This window comes from Panthera leo, chromosome B4, assembly GCF_018350215.1.
Source record: "Panthera leo isolate Ple1 chromosome B4, P.leo_Ple1_pat1.1, whole genome shotgun sequence".
NCBI classification, from domain to species: Eukaryota; Metazoa; Chordata; class Mammalia; order Carnivora; family Felidae; genus Panthera; species Panthera leo.
The window spans coordinates 76,355,045-76,379,709 of NC_056685.1; the positions used below are offsets into that span (position 1 = coordinate 76,355,045).

A 24,665-nucleotide genomic window follows, 5' to 3' on the forward strand; every position below is an offset into this window, starting at 1 on the left:
TCTCATCCACCACCACCACCATCTGTTCTTGGTTCCCTCTGTCCTCAAATACCCAAGGTGGAACAAAATTTCAAATGCTTCTGCTGTGTGTTTTGGAAGCTGGCAACAGGAAGGGTGGAGAGGGAAGAGTCAAAACAGACAGGTAACATACCTAGTCACTCCCTCCAAGAGCAAACAGAGCCCCCAGCACAGGGGAGAGAGGCGAGCCCTGGAGGGAGAGGCCAAGGGAAGGTGCAGGTATCTGAGCCTCCCTGACTCCACCCAGTAACTTTCCACTGGCCCAGAGTCCGCTGCTGGGTGCCGGCTACACACTTCCCCCAGGTGTGGCCCCCTGGTCCCCTCCCCAGCAGGGCCTGCAGGGGGCCGGGTGGCTGACGCACACCCTGCCGGAGATCTCAGCCGCCTGGAGGCTGATAAGGAGACCCGACTTCATCACATGGGACCAGCTGGAGGGACTGGCCCTGGCTGTTAGCATCAGCTGAACAGCTTCCAGATTGGAGAGATAAGGAGATAAGGAATGGAGCGGGCTTAGGACTCCGGGCTGAATGGCCAGAGAAGCCAGGGGGAGGGACATGGGGGCACTGCCAGCTGAGGCCTCAGGAGGCCTGGCAGCAGATGGGGGAGAGTTTAGGAAATAAGAAGCGCACAAAGGCCGTGGGGCAGGGCAGGATTCCCTCCCATGGGGGCTTGTTCAGCAGCTAGAATAACCCTCCCTCTCCAGGAACATCCGATCCTCTAGGGCCCAAGCACTCCACTCAGCCTCAGGCGTGGGGTCGGGGGCAGCCCAGGGGATCAAGAGAAGAGGATGTGGGAATATGGGTCTCAGTCCTGCCAACCTCAAACACCCCCAGGGAGATGAAGGTCTGGGTGAATGGGTGCTACTACAGAGCCCACGCCTCTCGGCAGGCTGCCGACTCCCACCTCCCTTACAGCCCCAGGACAGGTAGGTCCCCACTTAGGAGCAGAGCCCCCTGTCCCCACCTCCTGCCCCAACAGTGCTCCATCATGGCCCAGGAAGCTAAACCAAGGCAAGTGCAGATGGCTCTGGTATACTGTCCCTCTCCCATTGCCCTTGGCCCCAGGGCTCAAGTGCCGAGAACAAGCTGCTAGTCCCAAAGCTCAGAGAGGACTGGCAGTCTGGGACAACCATTTGGTCCCCCCACATCCCCCCACCCTGCAGAGCAGCCTCACCTCATTGCCCAGCTGTCCTCCCACCCCCTTCCTTACAAGGGTCAGTGCCTGATCTGGAAGGAAAGAAGGGAGGAGTGGATTGGACACAGGACAGTGTGCCCCAAGGTCACACAGCTGTGGCAGTCTTAGGAGGAACTCTGGTGGGGTGCAGGCCTCAGCCAGGCTTCCTGGGGTCCCTTTCCCACATCTGGAATCCTGTCGGGCTCCTCCCACTCGTTCTGTGGGTCCTCAAACCCAGGGGAGCCTCCAGCCTTGACTGTCCACTTTGGGAGATGTAACTGGGGGGAAGGGGCAGCACAGGGGATGGTGTGACCTCAGTTCCACAGGGCCCCTGGTGGTTGGGTACAAGCTGCAGAGGGTGAGGGTGTGAGTGTCGGGCTGAGGGGAGGCCACAGGATGGGCTGGCAGCTAGTTTTATATCTGGGCTTGCAGGAGCACAGGGAAGGTCAGAGGACCAGCAAGGGGACATTCTTTGAAGGAAGGAAGGAAGGAAGGGCTCCTCATTCCCGGTTGGTGCCAAAAAGCTGCAGGAAGAAGGTGAAGATGTAGATGATGTCTAGGTAAATGTTGAGGGCTCCAAAAATATACTCCTCAGGGCTCAGTGAGTGGCGTCGGTTACCCATCAGCAACTGGGTGTCAAATGCCAGGAACTGAGGGAAGGGGGAAAAGAGAGAAGTCAGAAAGTCCATCACTCTGACACTGACCAAGGGGGCCCAGTGTCCCCACCCAGGCCCTCTCCGATTTTGTTACCATCATATACGGTTTGGCCACTCAGTGACCCTCCTGGAACAGCCCGAATCTGGAACTTTCCCAACACCTTCCATCTCTAATTAACACCTGTTTCCCAAGCACCTACTATGTGCCAAGCACGGGGAAATAGTAAAGAACAAGACAGACAAGATCCCCGACCTCATAGAGCTTAGAGTCTAGAGGGGAACTAGTTCTTAGTATGAGTGTAACCAAAGAGAAATGCGAAGTGCCACAGGGGGGTGGCCGGTAATAAGGAACCCGACCCATGTGAGTTTGACAGTGAGCTTGGGAAGGCTTCCTGGAGGAGGGGACCTTCAAGCTGAGGCCTACTCTTCTCACCATTGCTTCAGAGCCCTGCCCTTAGAAGATGAGTGAATGCTTCATGTAACAGTGAGGAGAAAACAGGTACTTCTGTGTTTTGCAGAAATTAGCCCACTTAGTCCTAATAACATTCCTCGAGTAGGGATTATTCCCAGAGGAAATCGAGGCCCAAAGATATTAAGTTCTCGCCTGAGGTTACACAGCTGGGAAGTAGCAAAGTGAGGATTTGAACCTGAGCAGGCCGGCACCAGGGCCCCCACACTTAGCCATTCTGTTCCACTGTTCATGGGCAGCACCAGGGGTTAATGTGTTTTCTGCCAGGAAACACTTTCTCCCCAGGGCACCTTCTTGGCCTCATGGACCAGGAACAGTTATTCCCTTAGAGGCAGCTCCTCTCTGCCACCCTGCTGCCCCCTTACCAGACCTTCCTACTGTCGACACTGAATCCTACTCCTCCCACTTAGCTATTCTCTGGGGTCCAAGAATAGGAAGCAGAACAGCCGCAAGAAATGGCATATGACACTTCCCAGGCATGGTGTAGTTTTCTGGGAGAATGAAGCCAAAAAGTTCCACTAGCGACCCAAAGGTTATGAGCCACTGGTCGACCCGGGATTGGGATTCTTAAAATGCATTCACATTCTTGTTAACCGGGCTGTGCCCGGCTCTTCCGTAACTTGTGTGTGGAATACCTGTGTTCCTTGGGTCCTCTGGAACGTTCATTAGGCAATAAATACGTGTAGGGCAAGAGTTGGTGCAAGCGATTTGCTGGCAGAGACACCATGTCTGCCTTCCGGGCTCACCGCTTAGGGGGGGAACACTTCCAGACGCTTGCAGCAAAACTCAGAGGCCACCTGGGGTGGCTCAGTCAGTTGAGCGTCAGACTCTTGATTTCAGCACAGGTCATAATCTCATGGCTTGTGGGATTGAGCCCTGCATCTGTCTCTGTGCTGTCAGTACAGAGATGCTCTCTCTCTCTCTGCACCCCCCCTTACTCTCTAACTAAATTCATAAACATTAAAAAAAAAAAAAAGAAACCTTGGTAAATTCCATTATTAGGGCTGCTTGAGCAGGAGGAAGGTAGCCCAGGAGAGGTGACATTTTGCCTGGGCCTCAAAGGATGAGTAGGAGTTTGCTACACAGAGAAGGCATGGGGAGGCGCGGGCCATGGTATAAAAAGTGAGGAATTCGGTGTGGCAGAAGCAGTGGGGCAAAGGGACAGAGAGAAAGGGACTAGAGCTCAAGGGCCAGAGGCTCCAATACGGAACAGCTCCAGCATGGGGGGACATCAAGGCATGACCCCCTCAAAGGTGGGAAGGGGGGGTGATTATGAGCACGGGCTTGGAAGTCTGACCAACCTGGACTGCAGCCTCAACTCTGCTCCTCACTAGCTCTGGGACCCTGGGCAAGGCAGCCTCCCTGAGCCCAGGTCTGTAAAAGGGAGATGCGTGTGCTTGCCTCCTGAGGCCGTGAGAATAAGATAATACACACCAAGCGGCTGGCACGGTGCCTGACACGTGGTACGAACTTAATGGACGTGAGCTATTAATGTGGCTTTATAGTTGTTACATGCAGAAGGAGGGGTGCCCCCTTGAGAACACGTGTATGCTGCTGCTGAGAGCCAGGTGTCTCTAACAGCTCATCCAGGAGGCGGAAATGTTACTAGGGGACGCTACGCAGCCATGACAGAAGGAACGCGGAGAGCCACAGCCAGGGCTGAGGGGGGTTGTGCCAGGCACGTCAGGCTCCCTGAGCTCAGCAGCGTTGAGGGAACGGTGCATGAGAACGCAGGACTGGAGTCGGACCGCTCGGGTTTGAGTGCCGGTTCCACCCCTCAGTAACCATCACCCACTTGACCTCAGTGTCCTCCTCTACCAAGTGGGACAGTAATAATGACCATACTATGGCATGGTTTTGAGGGTAAGTAGATGTATGCGGCCTCAACGCTTATTGTTCTTTCGTATCCTGTCACCTCGTTCTACTCGGCTCCTTCTGAATAGGATTCGGATTCTCACGTAAATTTGCCCTCTAAAGAGAGAACGCGCAAGGAGAGGGACCGACTTGAATGCTACAGGCTGCTTAGCAGTCATGCTGCCAGCATAAGTTAATAAATTGCTGATCTGGCTTATCAATCAGTGGCTTGCTTGGTTGATTTCTCAGAGCCTGGTCACCCCTGGGTGAGCTAATGAAATTGACTCTCTCAACCTAGAAGGCTCGGACCCAACCAGGTCTGGGGGTGGCTCCTCCATGGAGCACCCACCCAGGAGGCCTCCTACAGCAGCCAGCAGGCTTTGCTCTTGGAAGGAAGAGGAATGAAGTGATTTCCGCCCCTGCCCTTGGCCTATAGCCACGGATGCTTATCTACGTGGTGCTCTCTGGGATAGCCTGCCCCAGATTCCAATACCATTGCACCTGTCGCTGCAACTTCATGCCTGCGAGTCAGCTGCAGGCTTTCCCTCATTTAGTCCCACCAATATTTATTGAGGACCTACTATGTTCCAAGGAGCTTGCCTTCAGAGAATTGACAGTTTAATGAAAGCAAATTATCAGAGATTACATTATGAGCTTGCATTCATTACAGGGGCAAGTAGCCCGATAATCTTGGGTGTCGGTAAGCATCGTTAACTAACGTTTTGGTTGGGAGTGGATATCTTGGTTATAGTTAACATCTGGCAGCTAAGATCTCAGCTGGTTTGACCGCTGACATCTGAAAGGACACGGGTACTTCCTAGAGTTGGTGGCCAGCTGAACACAAGAGGAGGAGCATGTGGGAGGAGGAGCATGGGTTAGGGGCAAGAGGCAGGAGGGGGTCTAGGGGGCTATTAATTTACATCTGAGTTGCCCTTTCACACACTAATCCTTTATCTCATTTCTGTCGCCCAATATGCCCTGGGAGGTGGGAATTACTATCACTATTTTACATACAAGGAAAGGAGTCTCAGAGCCAGTGAGTGGCTTGCTGATGGTCATTTTTCTTCCGTGCCGGGGGACATCAAGCCATGACCCCCCAAAGGTGGAGAGACGGGGGTGATTATGGGCACGGGCTTGGAAGTCCGCCTGACCTGGATTGCAGCCTCAACTCCGCTCGTCACTAGCTCTGGGACGCTGGGCAAGGTAGTGACCATCTGTCTCCTATTCTGATAGAGAAGCAGCAGAGTGGGCTTGCCGGGGGAGGGGGCATGCACAGAGGGCAGAGGAGCCAAAGGCAAACTTTCCTGACTCACCCTGTTGGCTGGGCCCCCTGGCCACACACTTGGCCTGACCCTGCTGTGTCCAGGACCTGGGCTTATGTCTCTTGTCCTCCCAGAGGTGAGGCTGGGGGAGCCACGCCATGGAGAGGCCAGCTCAGAGCCAGCAACAAACAGGCACCAGATGCAAAACGCTGGCCTTACAATGTGTTGAGTCAGCATAAAAAAAATAGCTCGTGGACCATGTCCATCCTACAGAAATGCCAGCATGAGTGTGCAAAACAGCACGCCCAAGGCCATTTACAGCAGCGCCGGTTCTAACAGTGAAATACTGGAAACCCTAAACTCTCAACTAGGGAATGGTTAAATAAACTACGGGCAGCAGCACCAAGGCAGAAACATCTCTGATATACGCTATTATTAGAAAAGAACAAGCTGCACAAAAATCTGCCTCATACGATCCCCTTTCTGTAATAACAACAACCCAAAAACTCACAAAACTATATATCATACAAGCCTATATAGCAAATACCTATAAAATGCATGTAGAAAGGTCCAGAAGGAGACAACTGATCGCAGCACTTACCACTGGGCAAGGCAGCGAAGGACATGCAAATAGCATTTACTTTATCTACATACTGTAAGATTTTAAAAACTGAAATATGTGAACAAATGTCTTCATATTTTATTTAATTAAAAAGTTTTATTTTTATTTCATTTTCTATTTTTAGGGAAAGAGAAAGCATGAGCAGGGGAAGCGGGGCAGAAGGAGAGAGAGAGTTTCAAGCAGGCTCCCTGCTCAGCATGGGAGCCCGACACAGGGCTCGATCCCACAATCCTGGGATCATGACCTGAGCCGAAATCAGGAGTCGGACGCTCAAACTACTGAGCCACCCAGGCGCCCCTAATAAGAAATTTTTAAAAGAAAGATTACAGTAACATACAAAAAAGTTGCTGAACCTTCTGAGGAATCTGGGGCACAAAGAGTGTGAGGGACTTGCCCACCTCACACAGCCAAGAGGACAGCTCAGATCTTCTGACCTCAAATCCCGTTCTCCTTCCAGCATGTGACACTGCTCTGGGATCCGGTGTGTGTGTGTGTGTGTGTGTGTGTGTGTGTGTGTGTGTGTGTGTGTAGAAGGCTGGAAGAGGTGGAAAGAGAAGCACAGAACTCAAGGCTAGCTGAGGCTTCCTGGGGGGCTACAGGGAGCACTGGGCCCATCTGGCCCTGCCACCACTTTCTGGGCCAGAGGGTGAGCCTGGGCTTCAAGGATTCTGCAGGAAGAGGCTGCCAGCCTCAAGCCCTGTGCCTTTAAAGGCTGGGATGCAGGACAGGGTGAGGGCGTAGGGGAGCGGAGGAGAGGCACTGAGTGGAAACCTGGGTCCATTTGTGGCCTGGTACCAACAGAAGTTATTTCTCTTGTCTTCACTGACCTGAGTGTCAAAAGTTTAAATCTTACATCTTCGGGAGCACCTCTAGGCAGCCACTGAAGGAACAGGGTCTGGCAGGTGTGTGAGCCAGAAGGCCTACCCCAGGATAAAAGGGGAGCAGTGTATGGAAGTATGTGGAAGAGCCCATGTGTGGTCCTCTGAGGTAGGGCATGAATGTAATACGGTGCTTAAGAACATGGACTGGGGAGGGGCACCTGGGTGCCTCAGTTGGTTAAACATCCAACTTCGGCTCAGGTCATGATCTCATGGTTCGTGGGTTCGAGCCCCGCGTCGGGCTCTGTGCTGACAGCTCAGAGCCTGGAGCCTGCTTCAGATTCTGTGTCTCCCTCTCTCTCTGCCCCCCCCCCCCCCATTCTCCCTCCCTCTCTCTCTCTCTCTCTCAAAAATAAATAAACATTAAAAAAAAAAGAACATAGATTGGGGAGTCACACAGACCTGGGTTCAAATCTTGCAACTGACTATCACTAACAGGTAATATCATCGGTTACTAATGATGCACCAGTCACTTTGTTAAGTGCTTTGCATATGTTAATTCACTTTCAACAACCTACATGTTGGGTACTATCATTACCTGCATTTTAGAGATGAGGAAACGGAAGCACAGGGAGGTTATACGATTTTATCAGTTCACACAGCTAGAATACGGCAGAGCATGGATTTGAACCCAAGTACTCTGCTCCAAAATTTGGTGCTCTGAGTTACAAGGTTAACATTTACGATAAGGGTAAAAGTTACCATGGTAGTTGAGAAACTATCAAGTTCCAAGTGCCAGGCTGTTTTCTTTTTTCCTTTCATGTATTATTTAATTACGACCACGACTTTGTGGAATAGTTCATATTAGGCCCATTTTAAAGACGAAGCAGGTGAGGCACAGAGGAGTCAAGTAACCTGCCCAAGGTCACAGTGGTAAGAGGATGAGCTAGATCTTGAAAGTCATTTGGGTGGGGTGCATGTGGCCACCTGGAGGGCTCCCCTGGCCCTTCTCATAGCACCTCTTCCTGGTTCTGCTCTGCATCTGAAAGCAGTGACTCCTGCCCTCCCTGCCCCAGCATGCCAGTTAGACACTCCTCTGCCCAGCTCCTTACAGGGACTCTGAACCGCCCCTCCCTCAGTCCCCCACCCCTGGTGGTGGGGGGGTGGAGCTGGGAGGAGGACTCCTTTCACTGTCTCCAGGTTAAGGTATTGGTTTGAAGGGCTTGGTTTGGGCAGGGCATGGGTTCCTGAGGAGGACTGCCTCAGGAAGTGAAACCGAGGTAGGTCCTGGGAGGGGGACACCTAGTGCACTTTCCCCCTGAAGGAGCAATTACCCGTCAATCCACGCTCCCGGCTGCTGCCCTCAGAGGAGAGAGCTCAACTTCGGAGGGTTCAGATGAGGCCGCAGGTGAGGTGTCAGGGCTGTTTTAGTGGTGGGTAGCAGAACAGAGAAGGTTCTCACTAGATCTTTCAGGCTCACGTAAAAAACTGAGGCGAAAGAGCCTCTGAGCTCTGAATGAAATAAAGGTAAGTCTAAAATAAAATGATACCCCTGCCTTGGGTTTGGGTAGCCATTTTTGCTTTTCAAAGTGTTTCTCTAATTGTGAAGAAGGTAGGGCATATATCACAGCCCTGAGTAAAAAAGCAGGGGCGGGGGCAAACAGGAGTCTCTTTCCAGAATCCTCCAGATGCTGTGCGGCTGGCCTAGGCCAGTCAGGGGAACATCAGGGACACAGATTCTCTGCTGGGGTTGGATGGAAGCAACTGCTGAAAGCCTGATCTCAAAGGTTGAGAAAGCCTCCCTGGGTTCTTCTGCTGTGGAGGGAGTCAAGCAGCAGGAAATCTCTGGCCTCTATTTTCCCACCTGTGAAATGGGACAAGGAGATAGAGTCGAAAGAATAGCTGGACTGAGAGTCAGGAAAATGGGGCTTTCATCCAGCTTGGCAGCTAACACTGTGTGTGTGTGTGTGTGTGTGTGTGTGTGTGTGTGTGTGGTTTACGAGGGTGCGTGTGGGGTGGGGAGCATGCTGTCTCAGGGCCTCAGCACAAATAGGTCCTTGTCAGCACTAAGGACTCACCTCAACCCTCCTTTCTTGCAGGGACTGAGGACAGAGGGCTGTATGTATCTTCCCCATGGGCAGGGCCAACACCTACAAAGCATCTTCCTACCTCAGCTTCACTCATCCAAACACCATCAGGCCCTGAAGCATCCAGTACTGACCAACATACCTGTTCTTCCTGACACCCTGTCCCCAACTCTGGCACTCTGCCTGCAGTGGTCTTTTAACTGGTCTCTCAGGCTCTGGCCTACCCACACAGCTTCTGGCTAATCTTCCTTAAAACACAGAGACCGTGAGGGGCCCCTGGGTGGCTCATTCGGTTAAGCGTCTGACTTCGGCTCAGGTCATGATCTCACAGTTCGTGAGTTCGAGCCCTGCATTGGACTCTGTGCTGACAGCTCGGAGCCTGCAGCCTGCTTCAGATTCTGTGTCTCCCTCTCTCTCTGCCCCTCACCCGCTCATGCTCAGTCTCTCAAAAACAAATAAACATTAAAACACACAGACTGTGATGTTTTCTCAGGTCTCCAATCCATCCAGGCCAGGCAGGGGACAGTTCTGTTCGTATTGGGCTTGTCGCCTAATTTCCAAAGTCCCATGCTTAGTTTCTTTCCTAAGTCTCCTGGCTTGGCTTCCCGGTTTAGGTGGCTGGGAGATCCTAGCTTCCCCAAAGAAGGACTAGCTCTGAGGTAGAGCCACACAAGTACTGAGGCTCAGCCACAGCGGGAAACCTGCTGGCCAAGCCCTTGGCCCAACCCGCTCTCTCTCCCTGCCCCAACCCTCCTGCTCTGTCCCAGCGCCTCCACTTTGCCCCATCATCTCACCCAGCCAAGCCCTCATACTCCCCCGCCTGACTTTCCATGAGCCACTATAAAAAAAGCACCGAAGGAGAGGGCACTAGTGGGGTCAGGAGGATAAGCCCTGAGGTACCTGCGGGCTGACTCACCCACTTCTACTGGCATTTGGGTCTGGTGCCCAGTGAGGGGTATGAGATAGGGGTGAGGCAGAAAACCCAAAGCCTCTTGAGAATGCACCAAGGCTGGATGGGTGAGGCCTAGGAGGGGCCTCTTCCTCAAGGCTGGACCTCGGCCCTAAGAAGCCTGGGCTCCCCACCCCTGATCTCGGCCTAGTCCAGCTCAGTGGCCCTGCCCTCACAGATGGTAGAGACTGTCAGAGAGGGGCTAAGGTATCTAGGAGAGAAAAACCATTTGAATTCTAACAGCCTTTCCAAGGCCCAGGCTGGGAGCATTGGGTGGGTCCTCGCTGGAGGTCTGGGGTCTCCTCTGAGGCTTCTCCCCTTTCTCACCCACCCTCCTTGTGGCAGCTGGGCTGGGATGCTCTGAGTGCGTCGCTGGGAGGGCCCCTCGTGGTGCTGAGAATTCTCCACAGGCTAGGGTGGGAGATGCCGGGATGGGCAGATGAAGAGACTGGGCGTGCTGGGTGCTGGGGATGGGTTGGAGCTAGGGGACCTCAGCTTCCACAGGACAGAACTGATGCAGGAAGCAGGGTCAGATTGAGGTCAATGGCCTTCTGAGTTGGGGTTCATGGAAAGGCCCGGAGACTGTTCTTGTGGGGCTGGGCCTCTGATGGCCTCTGTCCACCTAAAACTCAGAGGAGGGAGGGCAGTGAATCCAGGGCCCTCCTCGGCTCTCCCCTACCCCAGGGGCCCCAGGGAACCTGTGCATGTCTTCCCTCCTTTGGCCCAGGTGAACAAGGTCAGGAGGTGGAGCTGGGGGATTCAGACCACGTGCTCCTGGCCATTGTTTACATAATCTGGAGGAGGAGCCCTAATGAGACATTAACAGCTAATTAGGCACTGTGGTTCCTCCTCCCCTGTGACTCACCGAGCAACTGAGGCTTTCTTTCCCTGCTCTGACCAGCATCTCGGCCAGTCCTGGCCCCTCGGACATGCCTCTCAGGCACCTATTCGTTCCATAAACATCAAAGGGGTGCCAGGCACTGGGGATGCAGTGAAGTAACAAGCTAGACAAAAACCCCTGCCCTCAAGGAACTTACATTCTGCTGGAGGGAGACAATCAACAAACAAATCAGAAAAAAAGGATGAACAGTGCTGTGGCGAGAAATAAAGCAGGGAGGAGTAGGCAGTGTGTGCGTGCGTGTGTGCTCAGTCACACAGGATTGTAAATCAAGCGAACACTTGAAGGAGGGGACACAGGGAGCTGTGAGTGGATCCGAGGGGACAGATGGAGGCATCTGCAGGTGGAGAGGCCCCGGGCTGGGAGTGAGCCTGCCGTGCTCAGGGGCAGCAAGGAGTTGCACATGGCTGCACCAGAGCGGGCGGTGGGGGGCATGGGAGGAGGTGAGGTCAGGGGGAACTGCAGGCCCAGGAAGTCATCCCTGGAGGCCCAGCAGAGGAACCATGTGACCTCATTCACACTTAACAGGATCAACCCGAGCTGCTGCACTGAGCACACACTGTGGGGGCCACGCCAGTGGGAGGCCACGGTGGCAATTCAAGAGGGGGACCAGGGAGTAGCCATGAAGGTGGAGACAAGTGGTCAAATTCTGCCTAGAAGGTGGGGCCGATAGAATTTGCTATAGGGCCAGAAGTGGGGTGTGAGGAGAGCGGAGGAGTGGAGGATGTCAGCAGGGCGTTTGACTTGAATGACTGGAAGGACAGAGTTGCCATTTACAGAGATGGAGAAAAGGCTGTGGGAGAAGCAGGGGTTCAGCGAGAGCAGGCGCTCAGTTTCAGACATATCAGGTTTGGGGTGCCTATTAGGTTTCCAAATGCGGATACTGAGTGGACAATAGGAAATTCGAATCTGGAATTCTGGGCTGGAGATCAACTGTAGGGCCATCAGCATAAACGATGGTATTCAAAGTCTTGAGAGGATCCTGACTTGAAAGATCCTGTAGAGAGTGAGCGTAGAAAGAGAGGAGTTGATGGCCCTATGGCCCTCGGTGTGAGCAGGGGGACAGGAGAAAGACAGGACAGCTGGTGGCCAAGATGCCCAGGGAAGAAGGTGCTTCTGGGTGGAGGAATGAGCAACTGTATCAAACAGGCTGAGGGCCTGGCAAGATGAGGGCTGAGAAATGACCACTGCTGATCCCGCTGAGAGCATTAACAGGGTTGAGAGAATTTGAGAAGGATTGGGAGGAGAGAAAGGAGGAGACAAATTGGAAATACAGGTATCCCTTGCTTTCTGAAAGTTTGAGTTACATTGTTTCATTTTTACCAAAGACCTGGTAGTACCTGATTTCGCTAGCCAAAAGAAATCCAAAGAGGATTTTCACTTTTACAAAAAAAATGGCGGGGGGGGGGGTAGCATTCAGTATTTGCTTTGCAGTTAGCTGTTATATAGAGGCGGCACACCCAATGATAGAGGCAGCATGCACCCCAGACAACAAGCGGCACCCCCGAGCTCCTTCCCTGGGAACTACACCCAGCATCTGGGCATCAAGCCGCCACAGTTTTGAGCGGTGTCTGTGAGCATCTGTGTTTTATCTCTATTTATTTTGTGCATCATGTCAGCAAGATATGTCCTAAGGTAGCAGAAAAACCTAAGACAGGCTATTTTGGAGGGGGGCTGGGATACTCAAAAATTTTTTCATAGACATTAGTTGCTTCTTCGCTTATACCATTTCAGCTTACAAAGGTTTCATAAGAAGGCATTACTTTTGGGGGAAGCTTATCATCAGTGTAGATTCCCTTATAAGGATTTTTGCTCTAAATGGGGGTGCTGCAAAGGGATGTGGGTCAAGAGTGGTGTGTGTGTGTGTGTGTGTGTGTGTGTGTGTGTTTTCAGATAGAAGAAATTATAGCCTGTTTCCATGCTAATGGGAATAGTCCAGTAGAAAGGCCAATACTGATGGGGGCGGGGCGGGGGTGGAACAGGGGGTTTGCTGGAAAGAACTTCCAGCCTCTTCCCAAATCCAAGCTAATAGGAGTTGTCTTCTTTGAGGGGGACCACAGGGGTGCTGGAAGTGGCACCAGGCTGGGCACAGGACACCTGGGTCCTATCTCACATCTGCCAACTCTTAACACCCAGGGCTTCGGATGGGGAAAGCAGGTCTTATAACATCAGTGCTGCCTCCTTCCCTGGGTTGTGGTGGAGATCCAACGAGGTAATAGGTGTGAAAGTGTTTTCTAAAATGTAAAGGGTGGAACAGATGGCTGGGATTATTTTTACTATTCTAACAACACAAGGGATTATTAAACAAATTTAAGGGATTACTATTCATCCAGCCTTCCTTGTATGTACAGCCTTCCTGCTTAGCTGACATACTGGCTGTGATCTGATCCACAGGAAGCCAAGTAAACTCCCCTACTCTCCACTGATGCTCGCCGTGCTCCCCCTCTGCCCTGCACATTGACCCCTCTTCTTCCATTTGTCCCTGGCAAACACTGTCCTCTGAAGCCTCCCGGGTTCACTTCCCCCCATGTGACCCTGCATTTCTCTTTCCTCTTGGTCTTATTCCCCACCCCTTCCTTTTCATTGAAAGAACTTTTTAATGTTTATTTATTTTGAGAGAGAGAGAGAGAGCAGGGGGAGGGGCAGAGGGAGAGAGAGAGAATACCAAGCAGACTCTGCACTGTCAGCACGGAGCCCGACGCGGGGCTCAAACCCACAAACCGCGAGATCATGGCCTAAACCAAAACCAAGAGTCCATGGTGCAACTGACTGAACCACCCAGGTGCCCCTCATTGGAACTTATTTTAAGTAGGTCCTGCCTGGAGGAAAGAGAGTATTGGTGCGGGAGCCAAGAGAAGTTAGTGCTGCATGGTGACCTTTCTGGTTTGCCCGAGATTTAGGGGTTCCCTCAAGCAGTGGGACTTTCAGTGTTCAAACTGGCAAAGTTCTGGGTAAACTGGGAGAAACTGGTCAGCCTAGCCTTGACCAAGGCCACACTTAGTTGATATGCCATCATCTTGCCAGGAAACAGGACAAACCATTTAACTTCTTTGTGGTCCAGTTTTCTCATCTACGAGAGGAAGGGCTTGGAGTTTCACTAGATCCCTTTTTAGTGCCTTCAGCACTAAAACATTCCAACGAGGGACAGGAGGGTCTGGTCACTCCTTCTGCTGGTGTTGGTGTTTACCTTGTGTGCCCCCTGAGAGGAGGTCACTGAGATGAGCTTGCCCACCTTGGCGGGTCCCGGAGCACAATCACATTCAGGTGCCCACCTGAGCAAAGGGCCTGTATTGGGCTCTTCCAGGCAGATGTCTGTCCCTGGCTACCTCCTGTCTCCTGGGCATCTCCCTGCGGCCGTCCTGAGCTCCTCCCCACGTAGCCTCATACCCAGAACGGGGCTCTGCAGCCAGACCATCCAGGTTGTGACTCTGGTCCCCTGCTTCCTAGGATGCTGTGTGAACTTGGGCAAGTCGTTTAGGCTCTGAGCTTCGGGTTCCTCATCTTAACCTGATCACAGCAGAAGCTATTTCACAGAGTCATGGTGAGGGTTAAATGCACATGGAGAGCTTGTTGGTGGGGGGAGGCGTTCAATAAATACCGTCATCATCATCACCATCAACACTCTCAGTTTGGTGACAACAACCAAGACCACTGGGGATCTCCCTTGCTCCAAGAAGCCTTCCCAGATTTTCCCTAGGAGAGCAATGACTAGCTTAGTCCCCGTGGCCAGGGCACCCTCATTCTCTCACCCCTGCAAGCAGCACTGGACCTCCCCAGGAGCTAGGGGTGCCTCTTCCCAGCTCTGTCTAAAGCTCCAATCCTGTTACCACCTTCTTCCTCCCCTGCCCAGATAAGCTGGTGTATCTCAGAAACCAGAGAGCATTCCCTGAAAGCAGCGCTGAGCCTTGACCTGCCCACAGGAGCTTTACAAGGTGTCAGGGAGGAGGTCCATGAGGAAGACGGGGATAGTGGAGGGGCTTGGGGAGGTGATCAGAGGCTGAGAAGGCGGGGCCCCCAGGGAGCCACACTCACCAACGTAAACACGCCTGCTCCCAGAGTGGCATACACAGCATGGAGCCAGGGCACCTGTGGAACAGACACAAAATGGGTATAGGGTGACAGGCGGCAAAGGAGGGCTCAGTCCAGAGACCGGGGGATGTAGCACAGACCTCCCTGGTGGGTTCCCTCTCTCACAGCAACCCCCAACCCTCCCCAGCAGTCCGGAAGACGCCCCAGGACAGAGAGGGGTCCTTGATTCTCTGTGTGCTCAGGGTGCGTCTGGGGAGTCCCAGGAGAACAGTGATCAGGGAGGGACTGGCAGGGGAGTTCCCAGCCATACACAGCCCCGGACTCAGGCTGGTTGAGGGAGACTCAACCTGTTGAACCCCTGTCGTCCTCCCTGCCTGAGTCTGGCCTCAGGCCTCTACCTCCCCCCCCCCCCCCCCCCCCCCCCCCCCCCCCCCCGCAGACACACTCATCCCTGTCCTACGTGGGGTCTGTCTGTTCCTCTGTAGGGGAATTCCCTAGCTTTGCCTGGAGGCGTAAAGGGCTCAGAGGTCTGTGTGTGTGTGGTGGGGGGATGGGGGGATCCTATGGAATCCCTGCCAGCCGTTCATGATGCGATTGCTTGCAGTGCCCCTTCCCAACCTTGGCCACCCCTAGGTCTCCGGGGCACCCAGCTGGGTGTGGAAACCCTGCAGGTTTCAGCCATGCCTCCCTCCACAGGGCCTTCCCCCAGAAGATTCTTGGAAACAAAGGCATCCCAGTAGCCTGACCTGGATCAATAAACGGTTCTTTGAAGTTTGGAAGCCACTTCCTGTAACTGCCTCTCCCCCATCCTAGATACACAGAGGGCCCCCAGACCAGCTCCGGCCCCTCCCTTCGTCAACAGGATCCTGGGAATTGCCAAGGAAATGCCAGAACCAATCCTGATGTCCTGGACTTGGAGCCAATACCCTGCGGACTGGGGCTGGGCAGGATGGGGTGGGGGGAAGGGGGAGTGGGGAATGCTGCTTCTAGCCTGGCAGAAAAGGGGCAGTGGGGGGACCATGCACCAAAGGTGGTTAAGAGGAGTCCTGGGCGGGGGTACAAGCACTGAGCCCTTAGCAGGAGTCTAATAGCTTCATCCCCTGGGTTCCCAGGATTAAACCTCAAGCCCCTCCTGTGATGCCCTCGGTCTGCCCCTTCTCCACCTGCAGCACGCTGACTGCCTCAGTCACCCCTGAGCCCTGTGCTGTCCAAGCTGCATTTCCCAGGGCAGGCTGGACAGCTGAGATTTGGCTGGCCCCATGGACACCGTAATGGGGTGGGAGTATGCTCAGACCCCCACTGCCCCACCTCCTGCCTGCCTGGCCAGCCAGATTCTGGCCCCCTGGACTTGGCAGATCCCTCACGGGCCCCAGGAGGTCCTTCTTCAGGGCCCTTCTGGGCTTGGTGGCGCCATGGAGCTCCTGTGCTCCGGTCCCGGCCCAGGGTTTAAATGTGCTGTGGCTTCTCCCTCGGCCTCACCTCCCCCTTAGAGGGGAGGATGAGAAAGGTGAAGCCGGATGTGGCTCATGGTGTGAGCAGATGCCCACGCCTGCCAAGAAAAGCCTCCTTGTTTGTTTGCTTACACTGCCAACCAGCTCAGGGCAGGTGCCAGGAGGGCTGGACAGAATGACAAGCTGTGGGCCTTTGGCTCTGGGCCTTCCCTGGAAGGTGGGGAGGAAATGGCACCCTTGGGCGAGGTGGGGCTCTCCCTCCCTCCCCAGGGGCCCCACTGGGAGACCCGGGGACTCACGTATTGGAAAGGCAGGAGGATGGCCAGGATGAGTCCACTGAAGAAAAGAGTCATGAGCAGCACGAAGATCACACCCTGGCAGGAGGTGAAGTCAAACTGCAGGGATGGGACAGGTGTGAGCCATTGGGCCGGCACAGAGTGGCTTGGCACTCCTGGGGACCCCTGCTGGGCGGTGTGCTGGCCAGAAGGCTGAGCCCTAAACAGCAGGCTGCTGTCTTATGCTCCCTACCTAGAACCTGGCGTCCCCCCTCCTCCCCTCCTTCAAGTGGCCTCCCAGACTCTACACACCCCTTTCCCCCTCCCTAGCCAGGGATCCAAGCTTGGAGCCCCCCATCCCATAGGCCTTGTCCCGCCCATAAGCCCCAGAGCTGACCTTAGTCTGGAAGCTAAAGACAGTGACTGAGAGGCAGACGAGAGCCGTGATGCCCAGACACAGCAGCACAGATGTCGTGTTGTAGTAGCTGCGGGACACAGGGCCGGGGGGCTCAGCTTCAGGCAGGGGTCCTGGTTTCCCCCGGCCCTCCTCCCAGGCCCACCGCCTTCTGTGGGGACCTGATCCCTCAACCTCTGGCCCCTAGCCTCTCTCCTGGGTTCTGCCCTCCCCAGCATGCTTAGACTCAAACTCCTCTTTGCAGAAGATGGAGAGGGGTTTGTGCTGGTGCCAGGGAGGTTTACAGGGAGTAGTGTGACCACCCAGGCTGGGGTCTCTCAAGCTGCAGTTTGAGAGAGAGGTCGTCTTGCTCTCCTCCATTCCCCACTTCCACCCCCTGACCTGGCCAGGTTCTGCCATCACTGTTCAACGGAGTGTGCGAGAAGAGGGCTCCAGGCCAGTGTTTCCTGCCTGCCTGGACCTCCACGCTCCCTGAACACTCTCTGAAGGGGTGTGTTCAGGGGCAGCTCCCCTCCGAGAGTGGCCCGTCCCCTTCCACCTGTCCCCTTTACCTGGACAGCATCCCAGTGAGGTAGGCCATGGACAGGGTCTGGAAGGAGAAGCAGGATGAGGGAATGCTCCAGAATCCAGCCTTTGGGGGCCCAGTCTGGGCCTCCACTCCTTGGGCACAACTCTGCATCGGCCTCGCCCCCACACATTCACTTCCACAACTCAGGCCTGGTGAGGAGCATCCCGACGGGCCTGCACTAGCTGTGTTCCCTTCTTCCTTTTGCAGCCCTGCTCTTCCCTCCTCTCTATGACCTACTCTTCTTTATCCATTGCTCTAGGATGCCACATTCAAACCTCTTAAAAACAACATCACAAAGAAAAGAGACAATGGCTGGAGTAAAGGGTGGGGGAGACTAAGCCTATTTGGAAAGAGAGGTGGGATGTCTTTGTGGTAGAAGGGGGGTGAAAATACCCCGGCCTCCACCGGTCACCTCCCATTGGACATCCGCAGCCCAGACTTCCTGGCCCTGGAAGCACCCCCCGCTTCCTCCTCCCACTATGTGCACTCAGCATCTGTCCCCAGCCACCCCCAGGTCACTTACGAAGATGGTCAGGAGAATCAGGTTCCAGGGGAAATGCCTCCTGTAAGGCAAACCACCGAGTTCAGAGGAGATGGGGGGTGCCGGCAGCCACGGGCTGGGTCACTGCAGCTGGGAAGGGGGGCCTCTGCCTAACCCCATCCCCACTCCTTGGAGCCTCCTCCTTCAGCCACACCCCCAGGTGCCCCCATCTGTCGGTCCACACCACCCTGTTGCCACCTGAGAGGTGCCAAGGGAAGGAGGGAGGGGCAGGCTTGATGGAGCCCAGAGGGTAGAGCCCTCTCAGAAGTTCACAGCACACTGGCAGCAGGCAGGACTGGGGCCAGAGTTTTCGAGATCCTTCTCATGTTCCCACAAGTTGTTCCTCAAGCCATCACATACCTAGGTCCAGAACAGCAGGCCAGGGTCAGATAGGTGGCGAAGAACACAGCACTGTGAGAAACAGATGGGCAGTCAGCCCGTGCCCCCTGAGGCCCCTCCACCCAGTCCCCTGCTCATTCCACTCTCTGCCCCCCCCCCCCCACCCTGCCATCCACAGGTACCAGGTAGTATGATTGGGTCGGGGGAACGGTGTTTAAGACCTTGGTCGTCCTAGAACCTGGCAACGGGCAGGATGGTGGTACAATTCCAAAAGCCAGGAATGGGAATTGGGTGAGCCTGCTCCTGGAAACATGGAGTCTTGGGTGTCATGGACAGCTGACCACCCAATCCAAAGTGGCCTTCCCAGACACTCCCAATACTTCATACAGAAAGCTCGTATACGGTGTTTTCTAGGTGCCAGGCAGAGTTCCAGGTGCTTTATGAAGACTAATATAATCCTCATACCTTCTTGCTCCAGAGTCCTAATTTATCACCACTGCCCCACGCTGCCTCCTTCAGTCCCCTCCCACCTTTCTCACTACATGTAATAATCTTGTTACTTTATTGGTGGTCTATCCTACTAGGCTGCAAGTGAATCAGGCAAAGGGCCCTCATCTGTCCTGCCAGCGCCTGGCACAGGCAGGAGGTACCTGTGGTATGAATTTCTGGATCAGATGGCCATGTCCAGTGGAAGACTGGAAGGGAACTCAGGCACAACCCCAGAGACGGAGATTGAAGATTGAGGATTTTCTAGAGAGCAGTGGAAGTGACGGCCAGTCCGGGAGGTAGAAGATGAGGGGCTGAGGACCCAAGGGGCATGCTCACGCCTACCTACATGGATGCCACCACCAATGCATGGTCTCCAGCCCCCGGTGGACCCTGAACGTGGCACCTGCCATCCTCGCCCATCTCCCTTCTCAGTTTGTCATCTATCCCCCAGAGCAGCAATTCCAACCATCCTCCCTCATTTGCAAACCTCCCGGGCTGCCTCGCTCCTGCAAGGTCTGGCCTGGTGTGTTCCAGAAAGATTTGAGATGGCGTGGAGCTCCCTTGGCCCCCTGCCTGCCACTGGCAAACGTAGTATCCCTTTCTTCTGTCCTGCCATCCCAGGCCAATCGCCCCAGCCTGGACTCTGGGCCCCACACCCTCAACGGCCCCGCCGTGTCTATCTCTATAGCATCACCTTTAGCATCTACCTGCACCTCTCCTCCTACACGAACCTCCTTAACCGCTCTCCATCTTCAACCAATGTCTTCCCCAGTTCCAGCTACTTCCACTTTATCCACCCTCACAGACAAGCTGCTTGAAAAAGTCGTCCTCACTCACTGTCTCCTTCTTCATCTCCTCATTGCTCCCCAACCCCACAAACTCAGCCCCAGCCCCACTTAATGACAGCTGGCTTTGCCACATCCCCGTGGCCTTGTTGAGTCCAGGTGATACTTGTCAGTCCCTGTCTTGCCTAACTTTTCAACATCGGATCCCTCCCATTATTCCCCCGGTTCCAAGATGACACTCTCGGGTCCCCTCCTACCTCCTTGGCCACTCCTTCCCAATCTCCTTCAGAGTATCTAAATTTGCCCAGTCCCTTTGACACAGAGTCTCATCAGGCTGTCTCCCTTCATGCTCTCGCTGGGGGCTCGCTCATCCACAGGACTCCCTCTAGCAGGTAAATGCTCATGGCTCCCACACCCTCGTTTCTGATCTACGTGTTCCTTCTCAACCCCAGACCTGAATATGCAACTGCCTACTGAGCAGACATGGCCATTCAGAAATGCTCCAAACCCAACAGGTTAGGAGTGAACTTGCCCTTCTCCCTGCCCCTGCTCCTGTGTCTCCTAGTGCAGAGGACATCATGCACGTCCAAGTCGACCAAACAGAGAGCTCAGCATCCTTGACTCTCACCCAGCCTCGCCCGATTAATCACCTGGACCTGCCAATCCTCCTACCCAGGCAGCTCTCAGATCTGTCACCTTCTCTCCATGCCCAATACCACCCTTTTAGGTGGGGCCACCTCTCTCCATCTGGTCCTGCTGCCACCCCTGCCTTCCACCCTCCAAGCTACAGGCAGATCCAACCGTGAGACTTCCTTGTTTAAAATTACCAAAGACCTGGCAAGGCCCTGCTTCATGTGCCTCCCTGAACCTACCTCCCTGGCCCACCCTTCCCTGCACTCCGCTCCTCCTCCTCTCTGCACCCTCACAATGTGCCTGCCACACTCTGCTCCTGCTGGAAAGGACTGACTGGCAGGGAAGCCTGAGGCCTGGGTTAGAGGGGCTCCCTCCACGCACCACGGACATTCCTCAACCAAGGCCTGCACCCTCACACCTTCCAGGCCTGTTCATCTGAACCCCCACCCGGATATAGCATCTGGAGCAACCTACTCATTTTGCATTCCTACCACTAAGCGGGAGCCTGGCAATGGTTAGGTGGCCGTTAAATACTTCTGGATGAAAGGCAAAAGAATAAGGGATGGAGAGGTGGAGACAAGCCTACTGGCTTTGGCAAATAGGACGCCTCCATTTTCACCTTCTCCTATTCTTCAGTGGCTCTCGAGTGATGTGGAACAGTTGTCACAGTGATTGAGGGGTTCTTAGTATCGGGGGCCAGCGAAGGACAGTGGAAACATCCTGCCCCAGTTGAGAAACACTCCAGCATCTGCTCTCTTCTGGTCTCACTTGAGTCATTGGTCAGTCACTTGGGCAATAATAATAATGATAATAGCCTTGTCTATGTGTGTCCTGGGTGTGGGTCCTGTCTCCCCGCCAGACTGGGAGCTTCCAAAGGGCAAGGGCCCTGTCTCCTTTCCTCTCTGGTCCACAGCTCCTCAACCCTCAAGACCAGACGTCACAGGAAGGGCAGAGGGACATGACCTGGGGGTTACAGGGCAGCTTTGGAGCCTGACATTCGCATTCATAGCCCAGCTCTGCACTCCTATTGTGTGAGCTTAAATAAGTTACTTAATTGCAGAGCGCCGTTTTCCCTCCTTTGTGAAACAGGAACACTGGTACCGGCTCACAGGGGCTGTAGCAGATTGACTTGAGGGCGCACAGGTCAAGCGTGGACAGGCCCTGGTACAGGGTAAGGACTTGAGAATGGGAGTTGTTAGTATAATGGGACTGGCAGCCTCCTAGAGAGGCTCCAACCCACCTCTCCCAGCTCTGGGCCTCACAATTTCCTCCTCCGCCTGCTTCCCCACCCCCGCCCCACAGCCCTGACTCCTTTCCCCCCCCCCCCCCCCCCCCCCCCCCCCCCCGCCAGGGCTCCGAGGGAGCAATCAGACAATAAGGTAAGAGCCCACCAAGGGAGATGACGGGGGCCTTGAGACAGCGGTGAGTGGAAGGCGGGGGCTGGCAGGCTGCCATCCCAGGGGGCAGAGAATGAATCACAGACGTGAAGGAGAGACTCACTTGCATGTCAGAGCCTGGGCCCCAGGCCTGGGCTGGAGCCCTGGTCTGTTTACAGAGTGTCAGAACAGGGGAGGGAGGCTCAGGTGGAAGCCGGTCTAAACCCAGTGTCCTCCCGCAACGTATCCCATTCTAGGGCCGATCCTGGACCAGCAGGGGAAGCAGCAGAACATGTAGGGGAAGTGCACAAGACTGTGCTGCTTAGCAAGTGATAACTTCTCTCTGAGCCTCATTTCCTCATCCGTAAAATGGGGATAATCATAGTGTCTGCCTGGTAGGGTTGTTTATAAGGATCAAATGACAAATACCTGTAAAGCACTCAGCACCGTGTCTCACACATAGAAAAAGAGTGGTTTCGTTCTTATTGCTGTTAAGGGCTTGGTACGTTGAAGGAGATGAGACCCACTCGGTCTCAGACCCAGAAGCAAATTCAGGGGGCAAAGTGGATAGAGTTGAGGGATGGGGAGGGGACCGGGCAGGACAGAGCCACAGGGTGGCTTTCTGTTGAAAAAAGCAGCATCTTGGTGCTGGGATTCCCAAGCACCTCTAAGGCTCTGTGATGCCCCTTAAAAGCACAGGGTCCAGGCCCACTCCTGATTTCTCTCCTCCTCCCCCACCCCCACCCCTGAGCCAGGGAGAGCATCTCTGCTTTCTGTCTGGAGATGTTGAGGAGGAGCGTTGTTAAACCTCACCATTCACGGGCCAGAGTCTCATGCCTGCCCTCAGTGGGGTGGACTCTGCCTCACTTCTGAGCCTGCTCATTCCCGGGCTGTCTCCCTGTCGCCATCTGCTCAGGACCTGGAGTCCTGCAGACCCTCCCACAGAAGTCCTGGTGAGGGGCCTGGGGACTCCATTCCAGAGTCCTCAGGGCACCTGAGTCTGCCAGGGGGTGCTGACGTACTGGGAGCCATGCCAACCTGCCATGTGTGTTGGCCGGGGTGGCCATCCCTGGGGCCTCATTAGCTTTATCATACAGTGCCTCCAGTTCCCCAAGATGCATGCCTCCTTGCCTGGTCTGCAGACGGGTCCTCTGTTCTATGCCCTAAGAAAGGCTCTAGGCGTGAATGTCTCCTCCCCTGGGACTCCCAACTTGACTGAGCCTCCCCTCCACTCCTCTGCTCCTCCGAGGAGCCACCGAGGCCAGGATGGGCCTCCTTCCTGTCAGCCTATGGTTGGCTTGTATTAATTCAAGGCCCACCCGGACTGTTCTGGGCTCGGGATGGTTCAGGAGGCTTTGGGCTGAGCCCACATCTCCACCATACCTCTACCCAGGAGCGGGCCTGGGACAGCTGGAGTGCGCAAGCTCCTTGCCAGGCATTCAGAGCTCCCACCCCAGAAGGTCCCCCTGCTCTCTGAGATGTGTCAGACTCCCTTACATGGAGCCTTCCAGCCCCCTGCCGGTCTTGTCCCGTATTTACTACATGTACCACGTGCAGCCCCACTCCCGCGCTTTTGCTTGAGCCACTTCAGTCTGCATCTGTTGAGGCGCACCCTCTCAAGTGGACGGAGGTCTTGGATGTCTCAGGCTCAGCCCTCCCGCTCCCCTCCTCTGAGTGCTGCTCTCTCCCGTGCTGCTTTGTGCCACTCACTACCTTTCCCTACAGAGGTCTCCTCCCCAGTAGCCCCAGTGCCCAGTACAGCGTTGGAGGAGAGAGCGGTTAGAGCGGTATTGCTCTGAGCCCAGGGTAGTTCTGGCCTGGAATTACCCCCAAATGACCCCTAATTGCTCGGATAAGAGGGTCAAGGATCACCTACGCCACCCAACTTCTTCTCTTAAGTTACCTGCCATGTTCTTTAAAGAATAGAGGGCAAGCAGGAGCCAAGTGCCTTGAGAAGAAGGGAGCCTGCCAAGTGGAGTGATTAAGAGCACAAGCCTCAACCTGAATCCTGGATTTGAATCCCAGCTCCGCCACAGACTAGCTGTGTGACCTTGGGCAAATTACTCAACCTCTCTGAGCCTTAGTTTTCTGAGATAATCATACCCAGTAGACTCGAGGATCGAATGCAATACTGTATATCCAGAGCACAGAACAAGGCCCAGCCCTTATTAGGCATTCTGTAAGTGGTAGTTACTATGATTAATAATTTATAGGCATTAATAACAACAATGTTAATAAGAGTAGCAACATTATCATTAGTGTGGGCCAAGGTGTTCCAGCACCCCCCCTTCCCCTCAGGGCCAAGGTCTGGGTCTCTCCAGCCAGGGCCCCAGCCCACCTCCCCTCTTTGTGCAAGCACCAGAACCTATGTCTGTCTTCTTCCCTCCCCCTCAGATCCAAAGGGCCTGTCTGGTCATGCTCTTGTGAGGACAGTCTTCCTTTGGGGTGGAGGGAGCCATGGGCTTGGATTCTGTCCGTGGAAACTTCCCACCCTGTGCCACTAAGGGTTCTCTGGGAAGGGGCCTGGAGGCCTGGGGTATACTCACTAGGATGCCCAGTACCATCCTGGGTTGGCCTGGACATAGTCCTTAACGGGGTCACTGCAGAGAAAGGAGGGGGAGAGAATCAGAATCTCCCCTATGTCTCCATTTCCATGTCTGCACCTGCCCCACCACGGTTCCCAGGACTTGCGAAGAAGAAAGGAAGAAGGGATCCTGGTGGCATAGGGAGCCCCAGCCACAGTCCCCGGCTGGGACATGGAGGTACCCGGCTGTGGGGCTGGAAGATCTGAGAGGAATGACCACTTCGCAGGCACCAGCAGGCCCAGAAGGTACCGGGTCCACCCCTGATGGATAGAGGACTCCTCCGTGGGCACTCCCTAAGATTCCTCCCCAGCGTGAGGGCCTCCACTGCCCCACACAAATCTTTTCAGGCAAACATTCCAAGAGCAGTCTGATT

At 54.6% G+C, this 24,665-nt stretch overlaps 1 protein-coding gene across 2 annotated transcripts in view; it reads right to left on the bottom strand.

The window, feature by feature from the left end:
• Positions 1-1,588: 1,588 nt before the first annotated feature.
• Positions 1,589-24,665, bottom strand: part of FAIM2 (Fas apoptotic inhibitory molecule 2) — a 30,303-nt gene continuing 7,226 nt past the window's right edge. For both annotated transcript variants that reach the window (XM_042946464.1, XM_042946465.1), the window contains 8 exons: positions 24,254-24,307; positions 18,446-18,496; positions 18,068-18,107; positions 17,528-17,565; positions 16,959-17,046; positions 16,586-16,681; positions 14,839-14,892; positions 1,589-1,841 (listed from right to left, as the gene is read on the bottom strand). In XM_042946464.1, the coding sequence (XP_042802398.1) occupies positions 1,692-1,841; positions 14,839-14,892; positions 16,586-16,681; positions 16,959-17,046; positions 17,528-17,565; positions 18,068-18,107; positions 18,446-18,496; positions 24,254-24,307 (571 nt within the window). In that variant the 3' untranslated portion in view covers positions 1,589-1,691. The remainder of the gene's footprint in view (positions 1,842-14,838; positions 14,893-16,585; positions 16,682-16,958; positions 17,047-17,527; positions 17,566-18,067; positions 18,108-18,445; positions 18,497-24,253; positions 24,308-24,665) is intronic.